The sequence below is a fragment of the Acanthaster planci genome, linkage group LG01 (assembly GCF_054643075.1).
Source record: "Acanthaster planci isolate LZ-2023a linkage group LG01, COTS_SCS, whole genome shotgun sequence".
Classification (NCBI taxonomy): Eukaryota; Metazoa; Echinodermata; class Asteroidea; order Valvatida; family Acanthasteridae; genus Acanthaster; species Acanthaster planci.
The window spans coordinates 9801485-9824333 of NC_141777.1; the positions used below are offsets into that span (position 1 = coordinate 9801485).

Below are 22849 nucleotides of genomic sequence, written 5' to 3' on the forward strand. Positions count from 1 at the left end.
GTGTAACAGTCCAGTAATTTCACTGTTGCAGTGAAACTGCATTTTTTTAAAAAAAAGTGTATTTATGGTAGCCTTGATGACACATTTTTGAGGCAGACCACTACATGTTTGGTTGGGCGGGGGCTTCTGAAATTGCCAACCAAAAATCACTACACCAGTGATCTGTATTCCAAACATTTCTTATGAATGGTAAGTTGGAAACAGGTGATTTTTTTCTTGATTCATGCCCGTTTTCTAGAGGAACCAAGAATGATACCAAACCTTGTGAAGCGCACCCAAAAGTCTGATTTTTGTGAGCCAGAAACATTTTTTCAAGTTGCTGAATATTTCAAAATTGCAGGTAATCCGCAGAATTTGCAGTCTGTTGGAAACCAGACCGTGCACGAGCAAGATAGAGCATCTCTGACCCGTAAGTAAAAGGCGGGACACATTTATTGCCCACTGTACTGTGATCCATTGGTTTTTTGGACCTCTAGGAAAAATGGACCAGAAATGCAGCTGGGGATTGAATTCAATTTCACTTGGCTCCATAGGATATAGGAATGCCATGCATCCAATTTCCCCAGCTAAAAGTTATTCATTAGAATAATTCATTGAATGAAAATGATTTTTTGAAGCAGAAACTAGTAAGGCGGGGCATGAAGAAGTCATGTTGCATTTTGACTTTGGACTTACAAAGTTAAGTAGCGACTTGTGTACAGAGTTTACAAGTAATTTATTTATTCAGGTGTTGTATAAATAATTTATGTTAAACATGTTCACACATTGGAAAAAAATGCAATCAATTAATGAGAACAATCCATATGTCACCTCATAAAATTACTGTTACACTCATAAACATTCATTACTTAAATACAAGTGCTAAGTCCAGGTCTCTTCCATTTTGCAAATAGATTGAGCACGTGTTGACAGTGGATGTAGCCCCGGAGGTCTGTTTTAGACAAGGGCAATTAAAGGCACACCCATCTTTACAACTGTGATGCATTTGCTTGTCATTCACAGGCAATCCAGAGAGCTTACCATCTATTGCAAGCCATACTGCACGTGAGGAAGAAACAGCATCTGTTATGACCAGTAAGTGAAAACCTGGCTTCACCATACCATACATTGTGTGTCTGGGAGAAGGTTTTTTTTAAGGAATTACAAATGCTTACACTTTCAAAATGGTACTACAGCCTTCCTGAAAGGGGTGAGGAGGATCCTTTTGTAGTCACAATATTGTTGAACTTTCGTTTTTCAGAAAAAATTACCATTTTGCTTATCTTGGTCCCAGAATGTGTGTATGCCAATTGTGTGTCCACCCTCGGAAATGCTGCAAGAAAGTACTCTTCAGTTTGAACTGGCTATTTTATTAACTGGCCATACTTGGTATTAAAGAGGACCGAGTTAGGTGGTGCTTTTCCTGTCTTCATATTTGCTGTGGCAATCCAGAGAAAAGCACCAGAAAAATGTCCTAAATGTGGAAATTATGACATTTTGTTTGAGAGTTACTCCACACATGGGTAGATAAACCTCTCAGTCTTTAATAAGCCTTTTGCGTGTTAAATTTGAATAAAATCTGGTACACTGAGTCCTTTAAATTCATGTGAACATAACAATTTGAATTACATAAGAGATGCCTTGCACCGATACACTGTTCTCAATTGGTAAGAAGGGCACAAAGGAACCAGTCCATTCCAGAGATATGCAAAAGCTTGCCCCGAATCACGAGGTGTAACAACAGTGTCTTAAGTCTGGAGAGTTCAAATTGTTATATTTGTATGTAATGTGATTTATTCAAATTTAACTCGCCAAAAGCCTTATTGACGCTGCAGTCATTTGGGTGCATTTCATGCATGACTGATCAGGGGCTGGATTTGCAAACCTTCTTAGAAAGGGCTTGTGCACAAAACAAATTATGGGGGTGTAACTAAAATCAAAGGTAGTAAGAGACAAATGTATAACAAGTGCCTTTAGAAATCCCAAAGACCTGTGGAAATGCAAAAGGCTCCTTTCACCTTTACACTTTGAACTGGGGATGTTGATGGCGCTTTACTCCGAATCATGCTGAGGTGTCACTCTTTTTTCATTCTACATAGTGGCACACACTCAAATTGGAATGTTTGTGTTCTGTGTCTGTTGCCTTCTATGTACAACAGACAACTATACGTGGCTATCCCACGTATAGTTAGCACAATGCAATGTGAAAACTAATTTTAGGTACAACGATGTACATTGGGGTAGGTCCCTGGGTTGCCCAAAGCAAACAAGAAAGACAAAAAGCATTGCCTAGCCAAGAGTGCATTTATATAGGCATTGGTGGAAGGGCAAACTCCCCAATATACAGTTGCCCTCTGTCGTGATTAATTGACTGGACAAGGAAATTCCGATTTGAAAACACTGATCTGTGTGAATCAACTGGTTTGAATGTGTTCCCTTCAGCTTCTCGAAGCATGCCGGATATGTGCACCGTGTCCAGCATGGCAAACTCCACCTTGCGGTCAGTTCTAGAAGGATCTAACCCAATGCTGAACGGTAAGCACGCCGATTGGTTTCTATTGTGGCTCCAAGCCTGTGATTTCATTGGTCCATAATGCTCATGTGGTAAATCACTGCAACTTCATTTCATCACCCCAACGTTGCCTTGCGGGTCATTTGCCTCATGAAACATGGTTGCCTCTCAGATGTGTAGGATGCACCACACAATTCTTCAAGGCTGGATTAAATTCTGTAACACCTTTCACCAATTCGGAAATGCTTGTTCCAGCATCTGTAACACCTATGGCAATCGTTGCCAATTTCTGTAACGTCCACACAAACTAGTGTATTCAACGTCTACACCAGTTCCTGTAAAATAAGGCCGCCACATTTGCCACCTAGTGGTTTTTCCCATTTTTGTTAATGTCTTTCTTCAGGGGATGATATGTTATAGTTGTATACATGTCAGAATAATATTTAAAACCTACTCTTGGACCAGCAGCTCAGAGATCTCAGGTTTTGAAAAAAATGCCGCAATTTCTAAATGTTCATTGAGGATATGTTAGTGGATTCCACCGTGTGGTACTGTGGTAATTCAAATAAAGTAATTTATTTCCAACTGAACTAAGGAAACCTTTTATATGTCCACCATTTTGCCCAAACTGATAAATTTCTTATCTCCATCTGTCTCCTCATCTTCCCCCACCCCAGGAGAAAGTAGCGCCTCCTCCCAGCCAGGGAATAACCCAGAGGCAGCAGGCGGGACCCCCCTGAGCACGCTGGCCAGGCCTACCGTCAAGGGCCTGCTCATCCGACTGGATCCCATGAAGGTGGCCATATCAGACTGGCGTGACCTGGCCAGCCACTTCGGGGTGCCCCCTGAGCTCATCAACTACTGGAAAGGCATGATGTCAGGCCAGGGCAACTTCTCCCCGACGGACAGCCTGATTGAGTGGCTCAAGTCCAAGCCACAGCCTGTCACTGTGGATGACCTCAAGGCAGCCCTGAGGAAAATCGAGAGGTTTGACGTCCTCAGGGTTTTGAATGAGCCGGACAACTAAAACTAATTTGATGGACATTCCTAAAGTCGATTGAGATTTCCCACTGCAATCTGAAGTAAGATTTGAAGGTTTGCATTGTAAAGTTGAGTAACAAGACTAAGATTGTGGTAGCACAATGCAGCAGTTACTCTTTTGTGAGTGTTGAGGTTTTGAGTTTCCCCATGGGTCAATGCAGAACCTCACAACTACCCTGAACCGCAAATGTACACCTGAAACCACTTCTCTTTGACATGAACTCACTCGGTCGTGTGAAAAATTATACTGATATTGGAGAATCAAGGACCGTAGGTCTAATTTTTTACGAGACGTGTCTCACCCTATAACCCTTGAGATCCTTCCGAGGAATTTTGGAGGATTTGAAGACTAACAGAAAGGCTGTCGCATCTGCCATTATTTTGCATGGGGCTTGATGTCCTTGATGATCCTTGAAAGGTTAAGTGTACAGAGAGTGCATAATTTGAAAAGGTTCCAAGCAATAATGCTTTGAGAGTCGGGATTGCTACTAAAAGTAATTTGTTAGATATTTAAAGCATGAGCTAATGCATCAAAAACCTAGGCTCCCTTCATTGCCTGGAGAGGTGCCAATGATAGAGTCTCTGTCTTGTGTTCCTGATTGGTCCAATCACTTCCCAATTGGCTGAAACACAGTCACATGATGAGCATGCTGATAAGCATGGACAAGTGTTTTTGCCATCTGATGGCCCTTGCTGGTCTGAAAAGTAAAAATGCAAGCTAAAATGAAACTTAATAACTGGATCCCATATAAATGGTTAGGGCTTGACTGTTGTTCCTTTTTCACCGCAGTGTCACAGTTTTATGACCAGTTGTTTTTAACAAATTTATCTGCCTTGTTACTTAAGCTGTGAAAATTTCTTCCACGGGATGTCGTGGCATTCTTCCAGTACCAGCACACTCCAGTGCCCTTCTGGCCAGTATCGATCACAAGAGGGCAGTGTTGTGGTCGAGTTCATCCCAAGTCGTTCACAAGACCAGGCACAAGTCTCTTGATGAGATCAGAAAAAAGTAACAGGGGCCGAGTTCGGGCGGCTTGATCCCGTATGTTCACGAACAGCTCGATTTGTTGTTTGTGGGTCGGCCGCTCGAACGCCGGGAACAAACAACCGGTTATCGCTGGAAGTTAGTGACATGCAACATGGCGGCGTCCATGAAAGCTACATTATTCGGGAGTGAACGTTTGGATGGGCTGAATTCTTTTCTATATAAACAGGAACATTCATTTCTGTGTAAAATAATTAATATTAATTTTGCAAAACTTCTCATTGTTTATGGCTATGGAAGCCATCTCTACTTTTTGCAGCTGTTCAAAAATCAAAATCTCTCGAGTTTTTTCGTGTATTCTTGTAAAACCCTGACGAGGTGGTGGTGTGTGATCCTGTTCCGAGAACAGTGTTCTTGATTCATGTTCCCGTCGTTCGAGCCGGAGAACAAGAAACCTGTGTCAAGAACAGGCCACCCGAACTCGACCAGTGTGAATAACTCTGCACAGTCCATTGGAAGAGCGTGTGATTTCACTCGAGACTGGATAACTTGAGGTCAAATTGGGGGAACTTGTGAGGACTTGTGAAGGGCTTGCAGGAACGTCTGAGGACTTGTAAAGGACTCGACCTCTCTACCAGAGAGTCCTCTTTCCATTGTTGCTATATGCATCTGTCGAGTGCACTGATTCTTACTAATGCCAGTGCACAATACATGTAATACCCAACTTCCCTCTGGAACATTGAACTAGTAAATCCTGGCCATGTTGTGTTTACTTATATAACACTTTTTGCTGTACCCATGCTCTTCCTGCAGCAGTGCGGTGTTCTGTTTCAGTCAAACCACTGGTTTTCCGTGCATTCATTTTTCTATATGTACTGGTTTATGGAGATTTCTGTGAAAAGATAAAATAAACATATATTGAGATGCTTATAAGGCCAGCAATATTGTAACTTGATACTACTACGAGGAACTTAATTAATCTATTAGGATATCCTGTCCACTTCACCTGTGTGGATGCGGCCTAGTGATTCTATGAATTTAGATTGAAATTGTACTGTACATATCAAATATTTTTTACACAGCTTTGGAAGTTAAAATATATGAGCCACGTCGCTAGGCAACTATCATTGCCAGTACTTTACACAAATCTGGAATAATGTATATTTTGAGAAGCCATTTCAAGAAAGGATCTCCAAAATATGCCTGTTAAAATCGAAATTTTATCCATGGAATGGTTATTCGATTATGGTTTTTGCTTGTAAGACCGAATGCCCTTCATTGCATAGTGCATGTTGTTCAGAGACATGGGTACAACAGTATTTTACAGTCCTGCGCTGGAGATACCTGGGATGACCTTCCACCTCGTCGGATCCTGCACCCATGATATTCCAGGCTATGGACTCAGGTCATCCACTTTTTCTCAATGGTCCTGAATGATGGAGTAGTGAAAGTGCTCACATCTGGAAGTCAAGAACTCCGGATCAAACACTTGCCTCTTTCTGTTACGGTCAGTTTGGCCTGTATGGAAGGTAACATTGGTGAAATCTGTGCGAGTGAGAGGGTGTTCTCCAAATTCCTTGTTTGCCTTGTTGTGGTATTTTTGTGTATAAATGTATACAAAAAAATACCAATGCACATGTATGCATTGCCAGATTGTTTTTTTTTTTTAAAGGAAATTAAATGCGCTGACACTTTGGACACAGTACTCCCAACGTTTTTTTTGTCGGGGGGGGCAGTATGTGATGAAAAAATTGATCACTTATTTTTAGGAATCCCCTGGCTCAAACATGTCAAAACCTCAAGAATAAAAAAAAGAGAGCTTTAGAGGGGAACCACAGCAGTGTAGGGCCTATGGTATGCATTTGTTTGCCCGGTGGCATCCCTCAAAAATACCCATTTCTTGCGTTTTACATGTATATCAATTTATAAACCATTTCGTAAACAAAACACTTTGATGATATAAATAATTTTTGAAAAATCCTGATTGCAGGAAAATACTGATAAAGAAACCTGAAATCAGGATAAATCCCAACGAATCTCACCCGTGGCATAGAGAGAAGTATGAGGCTCCACGGCACAAATGTGAAACTTTTTATACAACGCCTGAATAATAAACTCCCCCAGAATCAAATGATGAGAATTTGTTCAAATGTGTAATTAACAGTTACTGACTGCTGTGAGATTCCAGGTATCCTTCAGGGTGCTAAAATATCATATCCCACGTCACAGCAGTCAAGAATTGTTTGATTTACACTTCAGTCATGGATACTTTGTAATATTCTCCTCACCTGAGGGTCTCCAATTGAATTGAAATGACAAGTATCTCAGTCCATGGCTGTACAGAAAGTTGCACGAGGTGTGCAAGCAGATGATTATGCAATAAAAAGGTGAAGTTGGGCTGTGTATAATGTATTTATTGTTGTGTAAACTGTAAAAAAGAGATCCCAGTGCCGGGCTGAGAATTTGTCTACTTCCCTTTTATTTCTTGGGATGTCAGTCCTGCAGCTTTTATTATTTGAGAGTTGTTTACATACTGATGCGTAACACTCTGCTTATCCTGGACAGAGATCGTCACCACAAAATGACAATACTGATGTACCAGTTTGTTTTAAAAACTGTACACATCCTGTGTAATTTGTAGAGTGAAAATTATCAATGAAACTGAATTGCAGGAAAAAGTGGTGCTGTCTCTAGTTATTACTATGCGAACAACAGATAGTTTGGGGGTAATGCTTCATGTTTATAGGGAATTCCAGATGAAATCATGAAAAGAGAAACTGCTATCAATGTCCAATCTTTTAGACATAAACTCTTTATTCCTAATCTTCATTTCTCCACAGGAAATGCAGCTGCTGGGCATACATTCATCAATTAAAAAAATTGTCATTTTTTTTATAACTGTAATGTTATATGAAAACTAATATTAAAATGAACTGCATTTGTTTTAACAACTTCTCTACTCTAGTTGGAGTTATTGCAGTTGTTCTCTAACAATTATTATTAAAAAGTAAGAAGTCCTTCTTGTAACGAATTGCTTGGTTTACAGTTTACAAACTCGTCCTGTTATTCATTCTGGTAGCATCCCCCGCCTCCTGAGAAATTAAAACAAATCAGTGTCAACATTTTGTTTCTTAAGGTACACGGACAATTTCAAACACTGCTAATGAACTGACTAGTAAACGCCTTGGCATCTTATAAATCCCTGGTCAAAACAGCTGTTGATTTGTATTATAAGCTAAAAACACACCACCAAAAATGACTGGTGATGAACTCAACCAACAGTTAACCCGCTGTGCCAGTTGTTCTGAGGTAGCGGCACTATAAAGGAAAGCTACCGTGATAGCTCTGAGCAGACACACAAAAATGTTCATGTTTCTCTGCATCACTGTACACAAGTGCAGAAGTTCAAGGAATATTGGTGACGTTGAGAAAGACCATTTGCAAAAAGTTCTGTGCTGGAGCAGAGGGGAAACCCTGTCATCTTCCCACAGTTGACCTAACACGATATAAGTATGTGCATTCTAAAAACACATTTAGATGAACTTCAAGGCAGCAGAATGCATATCGTCACCGACATCATGAACTAATGCAGAAATCCTGGATTGGTACACTTCATGAAAACTACCATCAAAAGTTGAGGATTCACAAACCAAAGAGGAGGTATGTGTGTGCACTTGGCACGCTAATATGCATGTTTTGGATGTACAGCTGAGAGAGAAATACTGCCGAGTGTTTCACAAGAATTATCCCTTCTTATACTTCTGGATTACAGAATGTAAAATCTTTTAACTTGTAAAATTAAAGGTTTCATTTCGTGAAAACAAGAATGTTCTCATAAGTTATGTATGTCACTTCGTGAAATCATGGAAACTGCAAATTTCTTGGGAAAGGGTGCATGCAATAGTTCTTTGTATTAGTTTGTGGTGACGGTAACGATATGCCCAACAATAAGGCTAAAAAGTCCCTTTGCTTCAAGTTTTCTGCTTTTACTTATTTGTTTAAAAAAACTGGATTTTGTTTCTGCTTAAGTTGTTACTTTGTATAACAGAACATTTAATCAAAGAGACAGTTGAATTTTCACACACTCAATTACTCAAAATGGCCCATTCTTACCCAGACTCTGGACCAAGAATACTCCCAGGTGGAGAAAAGCAAGTAGGGGTGGAGTGGCTTACCCAAGGATACAACATAAGGACAGCAACTGGATTTGAACCCCTCAGCCCTAGTCAAGAGTCAAAAACCTTAGTTGTCAGTTCATGACCATCTGCTGCTCAACCAGCTTCTGAAAGACACCATCTTCCACCCTCATCAGCTCCTTGTGGCTTGCCCAAGGACACAACATCAAGACAACAGCTGGATTTGAACCCCTCGGCCCTAGTCAAGAGTCACAAAACTTACTTCAAATGAAATGTGCCAACACAAAGGAATTTCCTGTGTGATAACACAGAATGTTTGAACAAATGTTCTGGTGAATCCAGTATGCTGGGCATTGTGACAAATATTCCGCGACTAAAGCTTTGAGTTTCAAAGAAGTGGTGATGTGGTAAGAAAATGTTGCACAAATCTTGCACCAAGGACCACCAAGGGTCAGGACACCAGGCGCAACTTTTTAAAGGACTGGGATTGGGGTATCTTCTTGTTTAAAATAGTCTGTATTTTTGACCAAACCAATTCCATGCCTGGTATAAGCCTGGTATAACAGCATAATAATGATTAACCACTACGCCACACTCTCTCAACCGTTGCCAGTTAAATCATGCATAATTCACTCTCCTCAAACACAGGTCACCCATGGTCCTCTGTCAAAATACAAAAACAAAAAGAGAGTGCTCACAAGCCGTCAGTTCATGACCGTCTGTCGCTCAACCAGCTTCCGAAAGACACCGTCTTCCACCCTCATCAGCTCCTCATAGCTGCCCAGCTCCACCACACTCCCCTTGTCCAGCACAGCGATCTTGTCGGCCCGCTTGATGGTGGAGAGGCGGTGGGCGATGGTGATGACTGTCCGGCCAACCATTAGCCGTTGCAGTGCTTCCTGGACCAGGTACTCGCTTTCTGCATCCAAGGCACTGTCAAAATCAAAACCAGAAATAATGAACCAGTTCAATAAGGGCTTTATTAACAAGACGGCTCTTTTGGATCCTGCTCCCCATGGCCACCTTACGTATTGATCACTCTGAAATGAGAAAGAGCCTGACTACATGTATTCTGCCTCACACAGAATATTTTTAACTGGTATTTGAACAATTTAATGAGACATGACTTTATGTCCAAAATTTTATTACCTTTCTTATGTCAAGACATAAGAAAGGTAATGTATAATTCTCTTGTTATGCCTGGTCTATTGATGGGTTTTGCAAACGGAAAAAGAAGAGTGTATTTCACTCCTGCAAAAATCGTACTAACTTCAATTCAAAAGCTGTGGAAGTCCAAACATGGAAAATGTGTAATGTCAGGAATAGAAAAAAATGTTTTTTTTTGGGGGGGGACTTTCAAAGGGGGCAAAAATTTTTTAGAATTTCTTCATGTAGCCTTTTGTGTCCTACATCAGGAGTGAAGTTAAACTTTGGTGGTTTTTACACATTTTGGGGGAAGAAAGAGAAATGAAGTGGTCACATGAAAATTGTGTAATTCATCTTCAGAAATGACTCTGGCATGTGCATTTACAGCTACAATACCAAATGGTGGAATGGACAGACTACAGCCTTTCAGCCAAGTAGCAATAAAGGCCAGGTCCAGCAATGCAAGATGCTGTCTCTAGTACCTTGTGGCTTCATCCAATATCAGAATCTTAGGGTTCTTGAGAATTGCTCTGGCTAGAGCAATACGCTGCTTCTGGCCCCCTGCCAAGGGAAGAGGACAAGAAAGATTTCTCTGAGAATCCTTTAACGCTTGGAGTTTTACTTAATTACTTAATGTGCCAACTGTACATAATGCAGATAGATAAAGAAATTGGCCAATAATATGAACATGCTACATTTGCAACACCATACTTGGCCTATCCACCAATTGAGCTATCCATCCCTTATGTTGGTCCCCCCTTCCATATGAGCCTGCTACTTTTGCAACACCATACTTGGCTCATCCACCAATTGAGCTATCCATCCCTTATGTTGGTCCCCCCTTCCATATGAGCCTGCTTCTTTTGCAACACCATACTTGGCTCATCCACCAACTGAGCTATCCATCCCTTATGTTGGTCCCCCCTTCCATATGAGCCTGCTACTTTTGCAACACCATACTTGGCTCATCCACCAACTGAGCTACACATCCCTTATGTTGGTCCCCCCTCCCATATGAGCCTGCTCCTTTTGCAACACCATACTTGGCTCATCCACCAACTGAGCTATCCATCCCTTATGGTGGTCCCCCCTTCCATATGAGCCTGCTACTTTTGCAACACCATACTTGGCCTATCCACCAATTGAGCTATCCATCCCTTATGTTGGTCCCCCCTTCCATATGAGCCTGCTGCTTTTGCAACACCATACTTGGCCTATCCACCAATTGAGCTATCCATCCCTTATGTTGGTCCCCCCTTCCATATGAGCCTGCTACTTTTGCAACACCATACTTGGCTCATCCACCAATTGAGCTATCCATCCCTTATGTTGGTCCCCCCTTCCATATGAGCCTGCTGCTTTTGCAACACCATACTTGGCTCATCCACCAACTGAGCTACACATCCCTTATGGTGGTCCCCCTCACATCTATCAGTATATTTGCTGATGGGAAGTGAGTCAGAAGCCTCCAACAGTAAAACGCTCCAAACCATGGATGTGGTGAAAAGGGATCACTCGGGGTGGATTAAGTTTTTTTTTAATCGTCCAATAAAACAATAGTCTAGAGTGAAACTGACTAGGCAGTTCAGTAATAATATGTGCTTGTATTGTGACTTTGGAAGCGAGGTCCCTCGCTACATGGTGCATGGGTTCTACATTTTCTGAAGAGCATACCTAGAACAAACATACTAACAAATGAGAGGTAAACTTCCATATACTGAATAGATCTCAACAATCTACCCTCTAACTGTGAGTGATCTGATCCCACAAAATGAGTCCTAGAAGTCATTTTTCCTGTACGTGTAGGTTAGTCCATAATTCGCATTAGAAAGAGCACAATGAGCTCTTTGTTTTGATGTATGAGTCAGTTTGGCATCCTGATAAAAATGAACATTATTTGGATAGAAAACACTGAAGCCTGCTGTTGACTTAAACCATGCAAGATTTTTTAAAGGATGTTTAACCCGCAAGTGGATCTGGTGACTTGAGGCTCATTTCCTTAGATCAGGCCCCACGTAAAACTTGTGTAAATACACGAGCCACACATACCTGAGAGCATCAGGCCTCGCTCCCCGACCACCGTGTCAAACTTATCAGGGAATGCCTGTATGAAACCCAGGGCATTGGCCGTCCGAGCTGCAGCCACCAGCTCCTCCGATGTGACCGATTCTGGGTCGTTGGCACCATAGGCAATGTTTTCCCCGATGGTCGTTGAGAACAATATTGGTTCCTGCAGTCCACATGCACATACATGAAAAAAAAAAAATAAATTACAAGAATTACACATGCATGCACATTAGCTAATCATAAAAAACTGAAAATTGTACACCTTTGTTTTACGGGGAGGGAGGGGACCAATATTGTTTTGGAACATTTTTCTTTATGTAAACTTTTGAGGCCTTTTTGAGGGGTGAGGCTAACCTTGGGGGCTTTTTATACGGTTGTCAAAGGAATAGGGAATAGCCCCCGAAAACTGTTTTTCTCTCATTAAAAAAAACCAAAGAACAAAATGGCTGGGGGCATGGTCCCTAGCTATTGGGCTCCCTCCCTGATCCACCAGTGCACATGCACTTGGACTCTACTCTCACTTCATGAGAACTTCAGGAGCCCATTTAAAAAAGCCACACAGCTAATATAGGAGGCTCATTTTTCATGGGATTTAAATACCCACACTCTCCTCTGTTTATTCCAAAGACAACCCATCTGACGACCAATCAGAATTTTTCCCTCAACTGCCCAATAAAATGAAACAAGGACTCAGAGAGTATGTCCAAGTGTTTGTATTATGTTCAACCTTTAACCCAAACCCAGCCCATTTTCAAACTCCTCACAGCTGAGAGGGCAGACTCATTCTCAACATTAGATTGTGAGGAGTGCCATGACACTCAGACAGTCAACGTTAAATTGAGGGTACCCAGTTCCATTTTGGGGTGACTCCAAATTCTCTTCGGATAATTTCAAAGACAACCCTTCTAAATACATACCGCAACTTTTCAATATCAGCTACTCCATACATGAAAAATATAGTCCTGTGAAGAAACATGTACGTGTACCTGACTGACTGTTCCTATCTGACATCGTAGCCATTCTGGGCTCAGCGTTGAAATGTCTGTACTGTCCAGCAAAATCTGACCTGCACAACACACACAAGGCAGGGGAGGACAGGTTCATTTTCAGGAAAACAGAGAAACAACTAGCTTGCAGAATGTTTTTTTTAAACCTGTTGGACAGCGCTGATATTAAATGTAACCAGGGGAAAATCTGTGCCCCGAGTCAATATAAAGACATAACAGAGCCACTCAAAAGCAGGGAACATTTGCATTTTGTCGGACCATTCTCTCTGGGATGCTGGTGTTCCATCGGAACATTTGCACGCCAGCGCAAAAGGTTCACTTTGTGCACAGACTGTGCTGGACTGAAAACGCTGTGCCCCCTGTGGGACGGCTGTCTGTTTCAGAATGAGATCCCAACATTCCAAAAAGAAACATTCCGACCATTCCAAATTAAGAGGTGCTCCCTAATGGGTCAGCTAATTTGGGTCGAAATTTGGTCTGTACATAAACCAATGCAAACACGCAACAAGTGAGCAATGCCATACCTTGGTCTGCATCATAGTATCGCAGCAGCAGGGACCCGAGAGTGGACTTTCCTGATCCGCTCGACCCGACGACGGCAGTGACGGAGCCAGCAGGCACAGAGAGACTCAAATCCTTAAAGATTGGTTGGTCAGTCCTCAGTGGGTAGGCAAAATAGATATTCTTGAAATCGATGTGCCCTTGGAGCGCCGAACTACTGGGGACAAGACCATCTGTTGACAGAGGTGGACAGTTTGTTGGGGTTTCAGCTTACAATGGACTGTGTCTCAGGTTGATTTCAGGAAAAGTATGATCGACTGAAACATAAATGACCAAGGCCTGTGCTGGCAGCTAGAAACACCACTTACTGTCATGATGTTTCCTATTTAGACTTTATTCATGACATGGCATTTTTTCATCATGTTCCCTGATTCTACTTCATTACAACACTCAAAAATGGGGGAGAACCTGACTACTTTGCTGTACAGCCTCACTTTGAAGCATTTGAACAGACGAGGAGAAAGGTCTTTTTACCCAAGGACAGTCATCTACATGTATAATTCATCCCTAGTTTATCATCAATGTTCCAACTTTTTATAGTATGTTTTAAGAAACATTTACAGGGATTGCCTCCCTTTCAATTCCAGATGGCTGGCCTGTGAAGGAGGCCAAGGCTGTGGAAGTCCATTTTTATTACACCAAAAGGTTTGTTGCGCAGTACTACGAGCACCGTGTTTGTAATGTAGTCGCAAACCTTTGTGACACCAAGGTCAATATTGCAAACATATTAATCTGATGGATGAGTGGGAGGATAGGTAGAGTTCATTTGAACACTCTCCCTCTACACAAGGACCGGGAGTTGGATTTGGCAAGTCTTGCTGTGGTCATCTGAAACTGCCCTGGCTTTTGTCTCGGAGTGGTGACTCAAAGTCAGCAACCTCTGACATCCTTACCTGAGAGAGGAATGGCTGGCTTCCTGTCCAAGATCTCCCAGAGCCGCGTGCTTGCCCCAAGACCCTTCATCAGCTCCGAATAGAAAGAACTGATGCCTAACCCACCCAACAACAACAAAAAAAAAAAACAAATATGATGCTGTACAAGAAAATATTGATGAGTTAGGCTTTAGTTTAAGAAATAAATCAATTTGCAGAAATGCACAGTCTGTCAGTCAGACATCCCTTTCAATTCTTATACAACGGTACTGACTGTCAAAGCTTAGAAGGGCAAAGTTGTCAGCCCTCTGGAATATTTTTAAATATAGTTTTTGTTGCACATTAATATTTCAGCAAGAAAAAGTAGTAGGTTGTAAGGAATAGATACTTTGCAGTATTAGCCGAGAGAAACAAAAAACAAGAAACAGGCCATAAATGTTAGTTTGAAAAGAGTGCTAAGTTAAAGTTCAAACAAGATCTGCCCGATGTTTTACTTTAAAGCATAATAATGTACAGATGAGAATTTTCTATGGGATTATCTGGATCAGTACATTATTTGTGTATGTTGATGGTTCTCTACCTCCAACGGATATACCGACGTAAGCAGCGTAGAGCAGAAATGAGGAAAGGCTGCCCACAGTGATCTGAGCATCACTCATCATGGTGCCGCCATTATACAACACGGCTAGGATGATCAAATTGCTGGACAGGCCCATCTGTCAGAGAGGTCACAAGTCAAAGGTGAACACCATTAACACCCAGCGTATCTTTCCTCAATACGGAAACCTGTCTGTAAGTATTTCACTGACTGTTTAATCTCCACTAAAGACGAACTGGCACATTTTATTTGTGATATCTAAAGGTTGCTAAGGAGCATCTTGGGTAAAGATAAAAATTTGATTTTCCCCCTTTTGTTTTAAAGTTTGGAACAGGTTTCCATTTGGGTACATGGGTTTCCATTTGGGTACCTGGTTTCCATTTGCGTACATGGGTTTCCATTTGGGTACCTGGTTTCCATTTGGGTACATGGGTTTCCATTTGGGTACCTGGTTTCCATTTGGGTACCTGGTTTCCATTTGGGTACCTGGGTTCCTACGTGCAATTTTACAGGTTAGCTGGTTCCTGCACCACTTGTAAATGTACGTCTGAACTGCAGGCAAAAGTAATGTCCAATTTTGTCTCAGATACATAAAACTCATGTTCATATATCAAGCAAAAGTGACAAAGCGAACACAATTCAAGTTCGTCAAATCTAATCAATTATTCCTGTTGCTAATTTGCAAAATACAAACACATTGTAGCTTAAATGAATTCCGCTGCATGCAAGGTTTGCTTTGCTTGCACATGTGCCTGAAGTCCGAACCAGCCTTTAGGACAGATCCGGAAGTACAAATCAAAGTGCCCTGGGTTCTGGCAAAGCGATGTAAGTCCATGGGCTTACCACTGCGTAGAATGCTCCCCACAGAAAGGACTCTTTGGTTGCCAGATCCAGCACGTGTTGTACAGCGTCTGAGTAAGCCCGTTTCTCTCGATTCTCTTGAGCGAAGGCCCGCACGGTACGAATGCTGCTGATCTTTTCTTCAGCTACCTGACAATGTACAGGATATGCAATGAGGCTGTGTTATATTGGAAATATCGCTTCAATTTCACAGCACTGTTCAAGGGTTGGTAACAAAACTACAGCAGGATGATTTTGTTTAAGTAATGTGCAGCACAGGCATGCTGGCCTGGAGATTTCTACTGTTGCAGCACTATTTCAAAATATTCTGTTTGGAATGTTGGCATTGACTGCATGCAGGCTCTGTGGACAGCAAAATGCATGTGCCACAGTACCACATCACATTTTGCTTTGTCATACCTCTGTCTTTACCATGTTGAGGAAGTTGTCCAAAGAAGTGAGCTCTGAATTTCAGAAGCTCACAAATCGTCACAAATCCATACTCTACAACATTCGGAGATACATGTAGCACTGGCAATAAAAGCAATGTCGATTTCACATTCAATGTTTCCTGCACAATGCACCAATATCCGATGGTGATTTCCTCATCCTTACATAGCTGTTCAAAGGACAAACGTACATGGGAGCTGCCAGGATTTTTTCCAGGGAGGCAAGGAATCCATCGGTGGCAAGCTGACAAACCGTTAGTGGTGGGAGGGGGGCTCTATTCTGAGATACGCTGACTACTCAAAAAAAGTTAAGGACCACTTTTTCTTTACTTGTAATTTTTTTCTGAAAATCTAGTTCTTTCACTTTTTGTTAGTCTAGATGGTATTTTCATTGGATTAAAAAACTAAAAAATTCTTCAAAACATTAAATGCACATTTTCATGATGAGAACTTGGGCAATCTCAAAATGGACAGTTTCAGAGAAAAGTCAAATGACAATTTTTTGAAAATTTTCAGACTGAATGTCTTTCAATCGGCTCAATAGCGAGTATGGCCTCCTCTAGCAGCAATAATGGCTTCGCACCGCTGTCTGATGGAGTTAATGAGGCAATCGACATCTCTGATGGCCAGCGCATCCCATGCAGCCTCCAGAGCCACACCCAGATGCTGCAGTCCATGTGGCTGTGCATCCAGCTGCTCGATACTCCTCCCCATCATGTCCCAGACATGTTCTTGGGGATTCAAGTCTGGGGAATTCTCTGGCCAGTCCATGCGCTCGATCTCATGGTTCTCCAAGAACTGTGTCACCACCTTTGCTTGGTGGGAACGGGCATTATCATCCATGACAATGAAATTTCCCCCCGCATTTTCTGCGAATGGCAGTGTGACTGGTTCAAGGACTTCATCCCTGTATCTCACTCCTGTCATTGCCCTCCCTGGGACCACGCAGAGACGAGTACGGTTGCCAAAGGCGATGCCTCCAGCACCATGATGCTGCCTCCTCTATAAGGGTCATGTTCTGCAATACAGGGTTTGGCAAATCTCTCTCCTGCTCGCCTCAAGACTCTCACACGTCCATCATTGTGGTCGAGGGAGAATCTGCTCTCATCTGTGAACAGAACACCACACCACTGCTGTTGGGTCCATCCATTATGCCCCTGAGCCCAGTTGAGACAGATTCTTCTGTGAGTCGGACAAACTGCACTGGCCTTCTGGCATGCATATTGGCTCTGTTAAGTCGATTACGGATTATTTGAGTGGAAACAGTCACTCCAGTGGCAGCAGCGAAGTCATTATTGAGTTGAGGTGCACTGTGGAAGCAGTTGTGGAGGCAGAGATTCATCAAGTAGCGACCATCTTTTGGGGTTGTTGTGGCTAGTCAGCCACTGCAGGGTCTCTCTGAGTACAGCCCTGTCTCAAGGTGTCATTGGTTTGCTCTGCTGATGACTGAAGCTAGCTTCCAGCATCCCTAGGGCTCTAGCAATCTCTGCTTCACTTTGGTGGCATCTTGGTGTTGCTGCTGTAAGCTGTCTGATTGTGGAGACCAATGACAGAAAATGCTCTTGTACCCACTTTTGTACCACTTCATGTGGTCAGCTGATACCCTAAAAGCCCACATTTCAGGATGTGCAATGATGCAAGAGACATTATGCAACAAGTGAAACCAACCACATGTGATATTGATTACGGTGTGTTTGAGGTCATTCAGGACAGTTGTATTGATTTATTTTCAGCAGCACAATAGCTCTTATCACAAAACGTATACGCAAAATAAAAAGTGGTCTTAAACTTTTTTTGAATAGTGTATTTTCGAGCAATTTGGTGACTTTAATTGCCCTTTTTTTTGCCTCTTTCATCCTATCTTTACTTGTTTGGTTCCCTGTTTCAACTCTTTACCCTCCTTGCAATGCCCATTCCCAGAAATCACTGTTGGCATTTCCAAATTACTTGACCGCGGCATGAAATTACACACCAGTCTGCAGTAGTGGCTGCAGCCACTTCCAACAGAGTTTGCGTAATTTCAAGCCGCAGCCAAGTGATTCTGATGCGGCCTTACTTCGGTAGACTTGGCCAGTGAGTCCTGCACTTGCTTGGAGATCTTGCGAAGGAATCTGCCGTAGATGACAGCGATGACGGCCACAGGGGGCACTATGCTGATGACAATGGTAGCCAGTTTGACTGAGGTGTAAAACTGTAAAAAGGCAGCAGAATGGAGGGAAGAAACGGGGGCATATTATTAAACTTAGTCACATGACAAAATTGACAAGTGTATTCAACTGTATGAAAGGCTTAAGATTACCCATCACACAAAGACACAAATTAGTCAAATTTATTCACATGAACCCTGCATAAAATTGATTTGTCAACAACAACCAAAAAAATCAACTGATTTATCAATAAACGAATAGATCAATTGGTGAATCAGCTCATCTATGTACCAACTGAAAAAGCAATTGATTGATGAAATAACCAATCAATCAGTCAATAGACTGATCACTTGTTCACAGATCCAAACAGATATCAGTCAGCTTCTTAAAATAAGTTTAAAAATATCAACAGACTGCAGGACAAACCAATAATAGTTTTCCCCCACACAACAGCCCCAGACAACTGAAGACCTGATTCTATTTTACCATCATGCCCACACCCCCTATGGCTTGGGCAAGGGCCCTCAATCCGTCTGAGATGTTGGTTGTCACTGCATTCCCAATGACAGTCGTGTCTGTGGACAGCCTATTCACGAGCTCCCCAGTCCGAGTCTTGTCAAAGAAGGCAATCTCCTGCTTCACGACAGAGTTGAAGATGGATTCCCGTAAACGTTTGATCACACGCTCCCCTAGGAAAAAACAGGACATTCACAATTTGACATTTGCAATCAGGACATTTGCAATCAGCAATGGACTAAAGCAGGGCTGCGTTCTGGCACCAGTCCTGTTCAACATCTTTTTCACCCAAATGCTGTCCCATGCCGTCCGTGACCTGAAAAAGGGAGTTTCCATCCGTTATCGTCTGGATGGTTCCCTCTTCAATCTCCGTCGCCTCACTGCCAAAACCAGGTGCCGCTACGACCTCTTTCAGGATGCACTGTTTGCCGATGACTGCGCACTGATGGCCCACACTGCCTTTGACCTGCAGCTCATGCTGGACCACTTCTCAGAGGCCTCTAAGCTGTTCGGCCTGACAATCAGTGCTCCACCAGCCTGCTCCTAACGACGACTCTCCTCCTCCATCGACGGCACCCAGCTCTCCAATGTCCAGAGTTTCAAGTATCTAGGCAGCACCATTTCAGACGATGGCTCCCTCGACAAGGAGATAGACACCCGCATCAGTAAAGCAAGTCAAGCACTAGGGAGGCACCGCAATAGAGTCCTGAACCAACACAACATTCACCTAATGACAAAACTCAAAGTCTACAACGCCGTGGTTCTCCCCTCTCTCCTCTATGGATGCGAATCTTGGACACCATATCGCAGGCACATTAAGAAGCTGGAGAACTTCCACATGTGTGCTCTCTGCTCCATCTTTGGCATCCAGTGGCAAGACCGCGTAACTAATCTGGAGGTCCTCGACTGTGCGAATTCTAACAGAATAGAATCAGTGCTCATCAAGGCCCAGTTGAGATGGGCAGGGCACGTTATTCGCATGGAGGAGCACCGGATGTCCAGATACCTAATGTATAGTGAACTGGCGTGTGGAAGACGTAAGCAGGGCAGGCCAAAAAGAGGTTTAAGGACTGCGTTAAATCCAACCTCCTGCTGTTCAATATACAACCAAAAGACCTAGAGTCCAATGCCAGCAACAGACCTCTCAAGGCCAGCTCCAGGTTTGAGGAAGCTCGTCGACAACGCCTGACCGTAGCGAGAGATAAATGCCACCATAAGCGAAACAGCCAGCCTAGGATGACGACTAGCTTCCAGTGCCCCTATTGTTCTAGACTCTGCGCATCCAACTTTGGTCTGCGCAGTCATCTCCGGGTTCATCGAGTTACAAAACGATGACGTCATCTTCGAATACAAAGGACCACCACCATACATTGGAAGGGCATCAAAACTTCTAGTGAGATGCGTCTGGTTAGGATCTAACTCCCTCAACTTCATAAACAACAGCCACAACTTGTCAAATTTGATGTGGCCTGTTTTTATGAAATGTACACAACCTATGTCAATGCCAAAGTTCATCACCTTTCGGTGCCTCCTCATGAAATTTACCCTGGATCATTGTTCACAGGTCCCCCCCCCAGAACCCTCTACTACAGTAAGTAAAAAAAATTGTTTTGCATACCCGACGTGTACATCAGATACACTCGGCCGAAGTTGGCGCCTGCTCCCAGCAGGAACACGGTGGACAGGATGCCGCACAGATACGTGAGGTTGGTCATCATGTCGCCGCTACCGACACCACTGTATGAGCCACTGTAGATGACATCAATGACCTTGCCCAAGGCAAAGGGCACAGACATGGTCACACCGCTCGAGAAGGCCAGCAGAACTATGGCCACTGATTGGTGGATATATAAAGAGAACAATGACACCAATTTGGGGATGACTGGTTATGTAACAAGTTAGTTGGGGTGCACTCTCATTGGGAAGAAGAGGCAAACCAGTGGAAAGTTTTCAATCATGTGTGTTTACCTATCTGACTCCCCCCACGCAAAGACTATGTTCAAACAAATTGGTGGCAAATGCTCTGTAGCTTTTGTGTAGGTCCTACGCAAAATGTGCATGAATGTGTGCGCACATGCAATGAGTCTGCACCAAATGGCCGTCAAATTGTTGCTACGAGAACATGCACATTAGTTATTCATCGTTCAAACCTGCCCTCCGTTGATAACCTCTTAGGGTCTTGCTTTCTTGTCTAGTTTCTTGCTCATTCCTCCTTTGTCCAACAGTACTTCTGAAAGGGACCATGAGTCCTTCATGCACAAAACTGTAAGAGCCATCCAAGGTACCAGTTCTCTCCATCCAACATACAGTGAATACACATGATTATATGGCCATTTTTCAATACTTAACTTTGTCTCCGTCTAACACTTCTTCAGGTTTTTTTAACCACCCGATTTAAAGTTACCTCCATACCCAATAGTGAGTACGGGTAGAATAGTGCCAAAGGAATATCAAACCAGACGCAGAAGTGCAAAAGAGCAAAATATTACAGTAGGCCTAGGCCCTACTTCAATTTAATTCGAATGCTTTAGGTCCACAATCAGGGATTGATTTTGGAGACAAAACCTGAAACAGAGACCAAGTCAAGTATTGGAAAATGGCCCAAGTGTGGTATTTGTTTAGACAGGTACATGTACATAACATTCTAGCACCTTATGGGTTCTTACTAGAATAATTTACATGTGAGTAGAGAGCCCAACTTTTTAAGCCGTGGACATGTTACCTACCACTTAATCGTGTTGCCTCCGGTTTAGCTAGAGACATCAGCCTGCTCATTTCAGACAGTTTAGGCACCATAGCTTTCGTCGTAAGCTCCTGTGTGGTAAGTGATGAGTCTAACCCTGATTTGTCTTCCGATGATGAATACGTCCTCCAAGAGCCCGCACAGATTGTGAAGGGCAACTGTTTCGTTATAGGGCTAGGCCTGCGTGTAAAATGCTGTGATAGCATTCTCGATAATGATGACGATTTAGAAAGCTTGACGGACTGGATTCCTCTGACACTGACAGCCTGCCATCTGGGCACACTTTGAACAAACATCCCATTCTGTAACAGTCTGACGATGCACCGCTTACCACGTGCACAGAGTAGAAGTGATGAGGCATACATTGTGACTCCTCAGGCCGGAGTAATGTTCGCTATTATTACTGTGTATTAGGCCCTATTGATAAATGTTGTTCTTCAAGTTCATTCAAGACTAAAGTTCAACAAATTCCAATCAATCATGCCAATGATCTGATGATGTAGGCTGACCCGGAAGGGTTACCGGTTCTTTTAAGTCTTCTTATCAGGTTGCGCTCCACTATTAATTTTTTTTTGTAGGCTAGCCCCGAAACTGCGAAAGCATGGAAAGTAGACACGGTAAAGACTACCGTCTGACCAACCACGGACGGACCAACTAAACTAACGTTAGGAGGGCCTTTGCCATGGCATCCGGCATGCTTGGCCCATGCTTGGCCTAGCAATTTGCAAGCAAGTACTACTACTATCGTAAAGTAACGGCCTGACGATACTTTAAGTACCTGTAGTACAAAAAATTACATGCTGTATACAACGGCATAACGTAACATTAGCGCTGGGTTTCATAAGACTTGGGTGCATGATCTAGTTAAGGCTATGAATGGCGCCACCAATAGGTACCCCAGAGCTGCGGGGGGGGAACCACCGCAGTACTATCTTTGGTAAACCACTGAAACTGCGTCATTATGAGCGACAAAAATGCACTATCCGTTATGTTTTTCATTAATGTACCTGTACATAACGTTCGACTTTTATTCCCAAATTCATCCAAAGAATTCGACTCGGCGCACTTGCATTTGCTATACAATTTCAGCAGTTGTTTCAATAAATTAAAGCATGCATTCTTCAGCCAGGAATTCAAGTGTTTGATTTCGTCACACGATACTGAAATGCCGACCCCGTGTTATTTTGGAACCATCTTTTGCCACACAATTTAAAAATAAGTGTGTTCATTTTTGTAAAACTTCGTGTTGA

The 22849-nt window shown here is 42.8% G+C and overlaps 2 protein-coding genes across 4 annotated transcripts in view; one reads left to right on the forward strand and one right to left on the reverse strand.

Annotated features, from left to right (window-relative positions):
* Window positions 1-7468, forward strand: part of LOC110983960 (uncharacterized) — a 21910-nt gene extending 14442 nt beyond the window's left edge. For all 3 annotated transcript variants that reach the window (XM_022243700.2, XM_022243701.2, XM_022243702.2), the window contains exons 12-15: window positions 341-409; window positions 1003-1074; window positions 2422-2514; window positions 3169-7468. In XM_022243700.2, coding sequence (XP_022099392.2) covers window positions 341-409; window positions 1003-1074; window positions 2422-2514; window positions 3169-3518 — 584 coding nt within the window. In that variant the 3' untranslated portion in view covers window positions 3519-7468. The remainder of the gene's footprint in view (window positions 1-340; window positions 410-1002; window positions 1075-2421; window positions 2515-3168) is intronic.
* Window positions 7307-22463, reverse strand: abcb10 (ATP binding cassette subfamily B member 10). Its single transcript, XM_022243704.2, has 13 exons — window positions 21583-22463; window positions 20475-20690; window positions 18827-19029; window positions 18250-18384; window positions 15748-15894; window positions 14887-15022; window positions 14328-14423; window positions 13398-13607; window positions 12853-12932; window positions 11849-12029; window positions 10282-10360; window positions 9352-9586; window positions 7307-8891 (listed from the first exon to the last, which is right to left on the reverse strand). Exons 1-12 carry the CDS (start codon window positions 21962-21964, stop codon window positions 9358-9360), a joined length of 2094 nt encoding a protein of 697 aa, XP_022099396.2. The 5' UTR covers window positions 21965-22463; the 3' UTR covers window positions 7307-8891; window positions 9352-9357.
* Between the last annotated feature and the right edge of the window lie 386 nt (window positions 22464-22849).

Coding starts and splice junctions, on each gene's coding strand:
- abcb10 (XM_022243704.2), bottom strand. CDS start 21,964: ATGTATGCCTCATCACTTCTACTCTGTGCACGTGGTAAGCGGTGCATC. Junction 20,691..21,582: donor GGAGGCAACACGATTAAGTG/GTAGGTAACATG, acceptor TCCACCAATCAG/TGGCCATAGTTCTGCTGGCC. Junction 12,030..12,852: donor AGATAGGAACAGTCAGTCAG/GTACACGTACAT, acceptor TGTGGACTGCAG/GAACCAATATTGTTCTCAAC.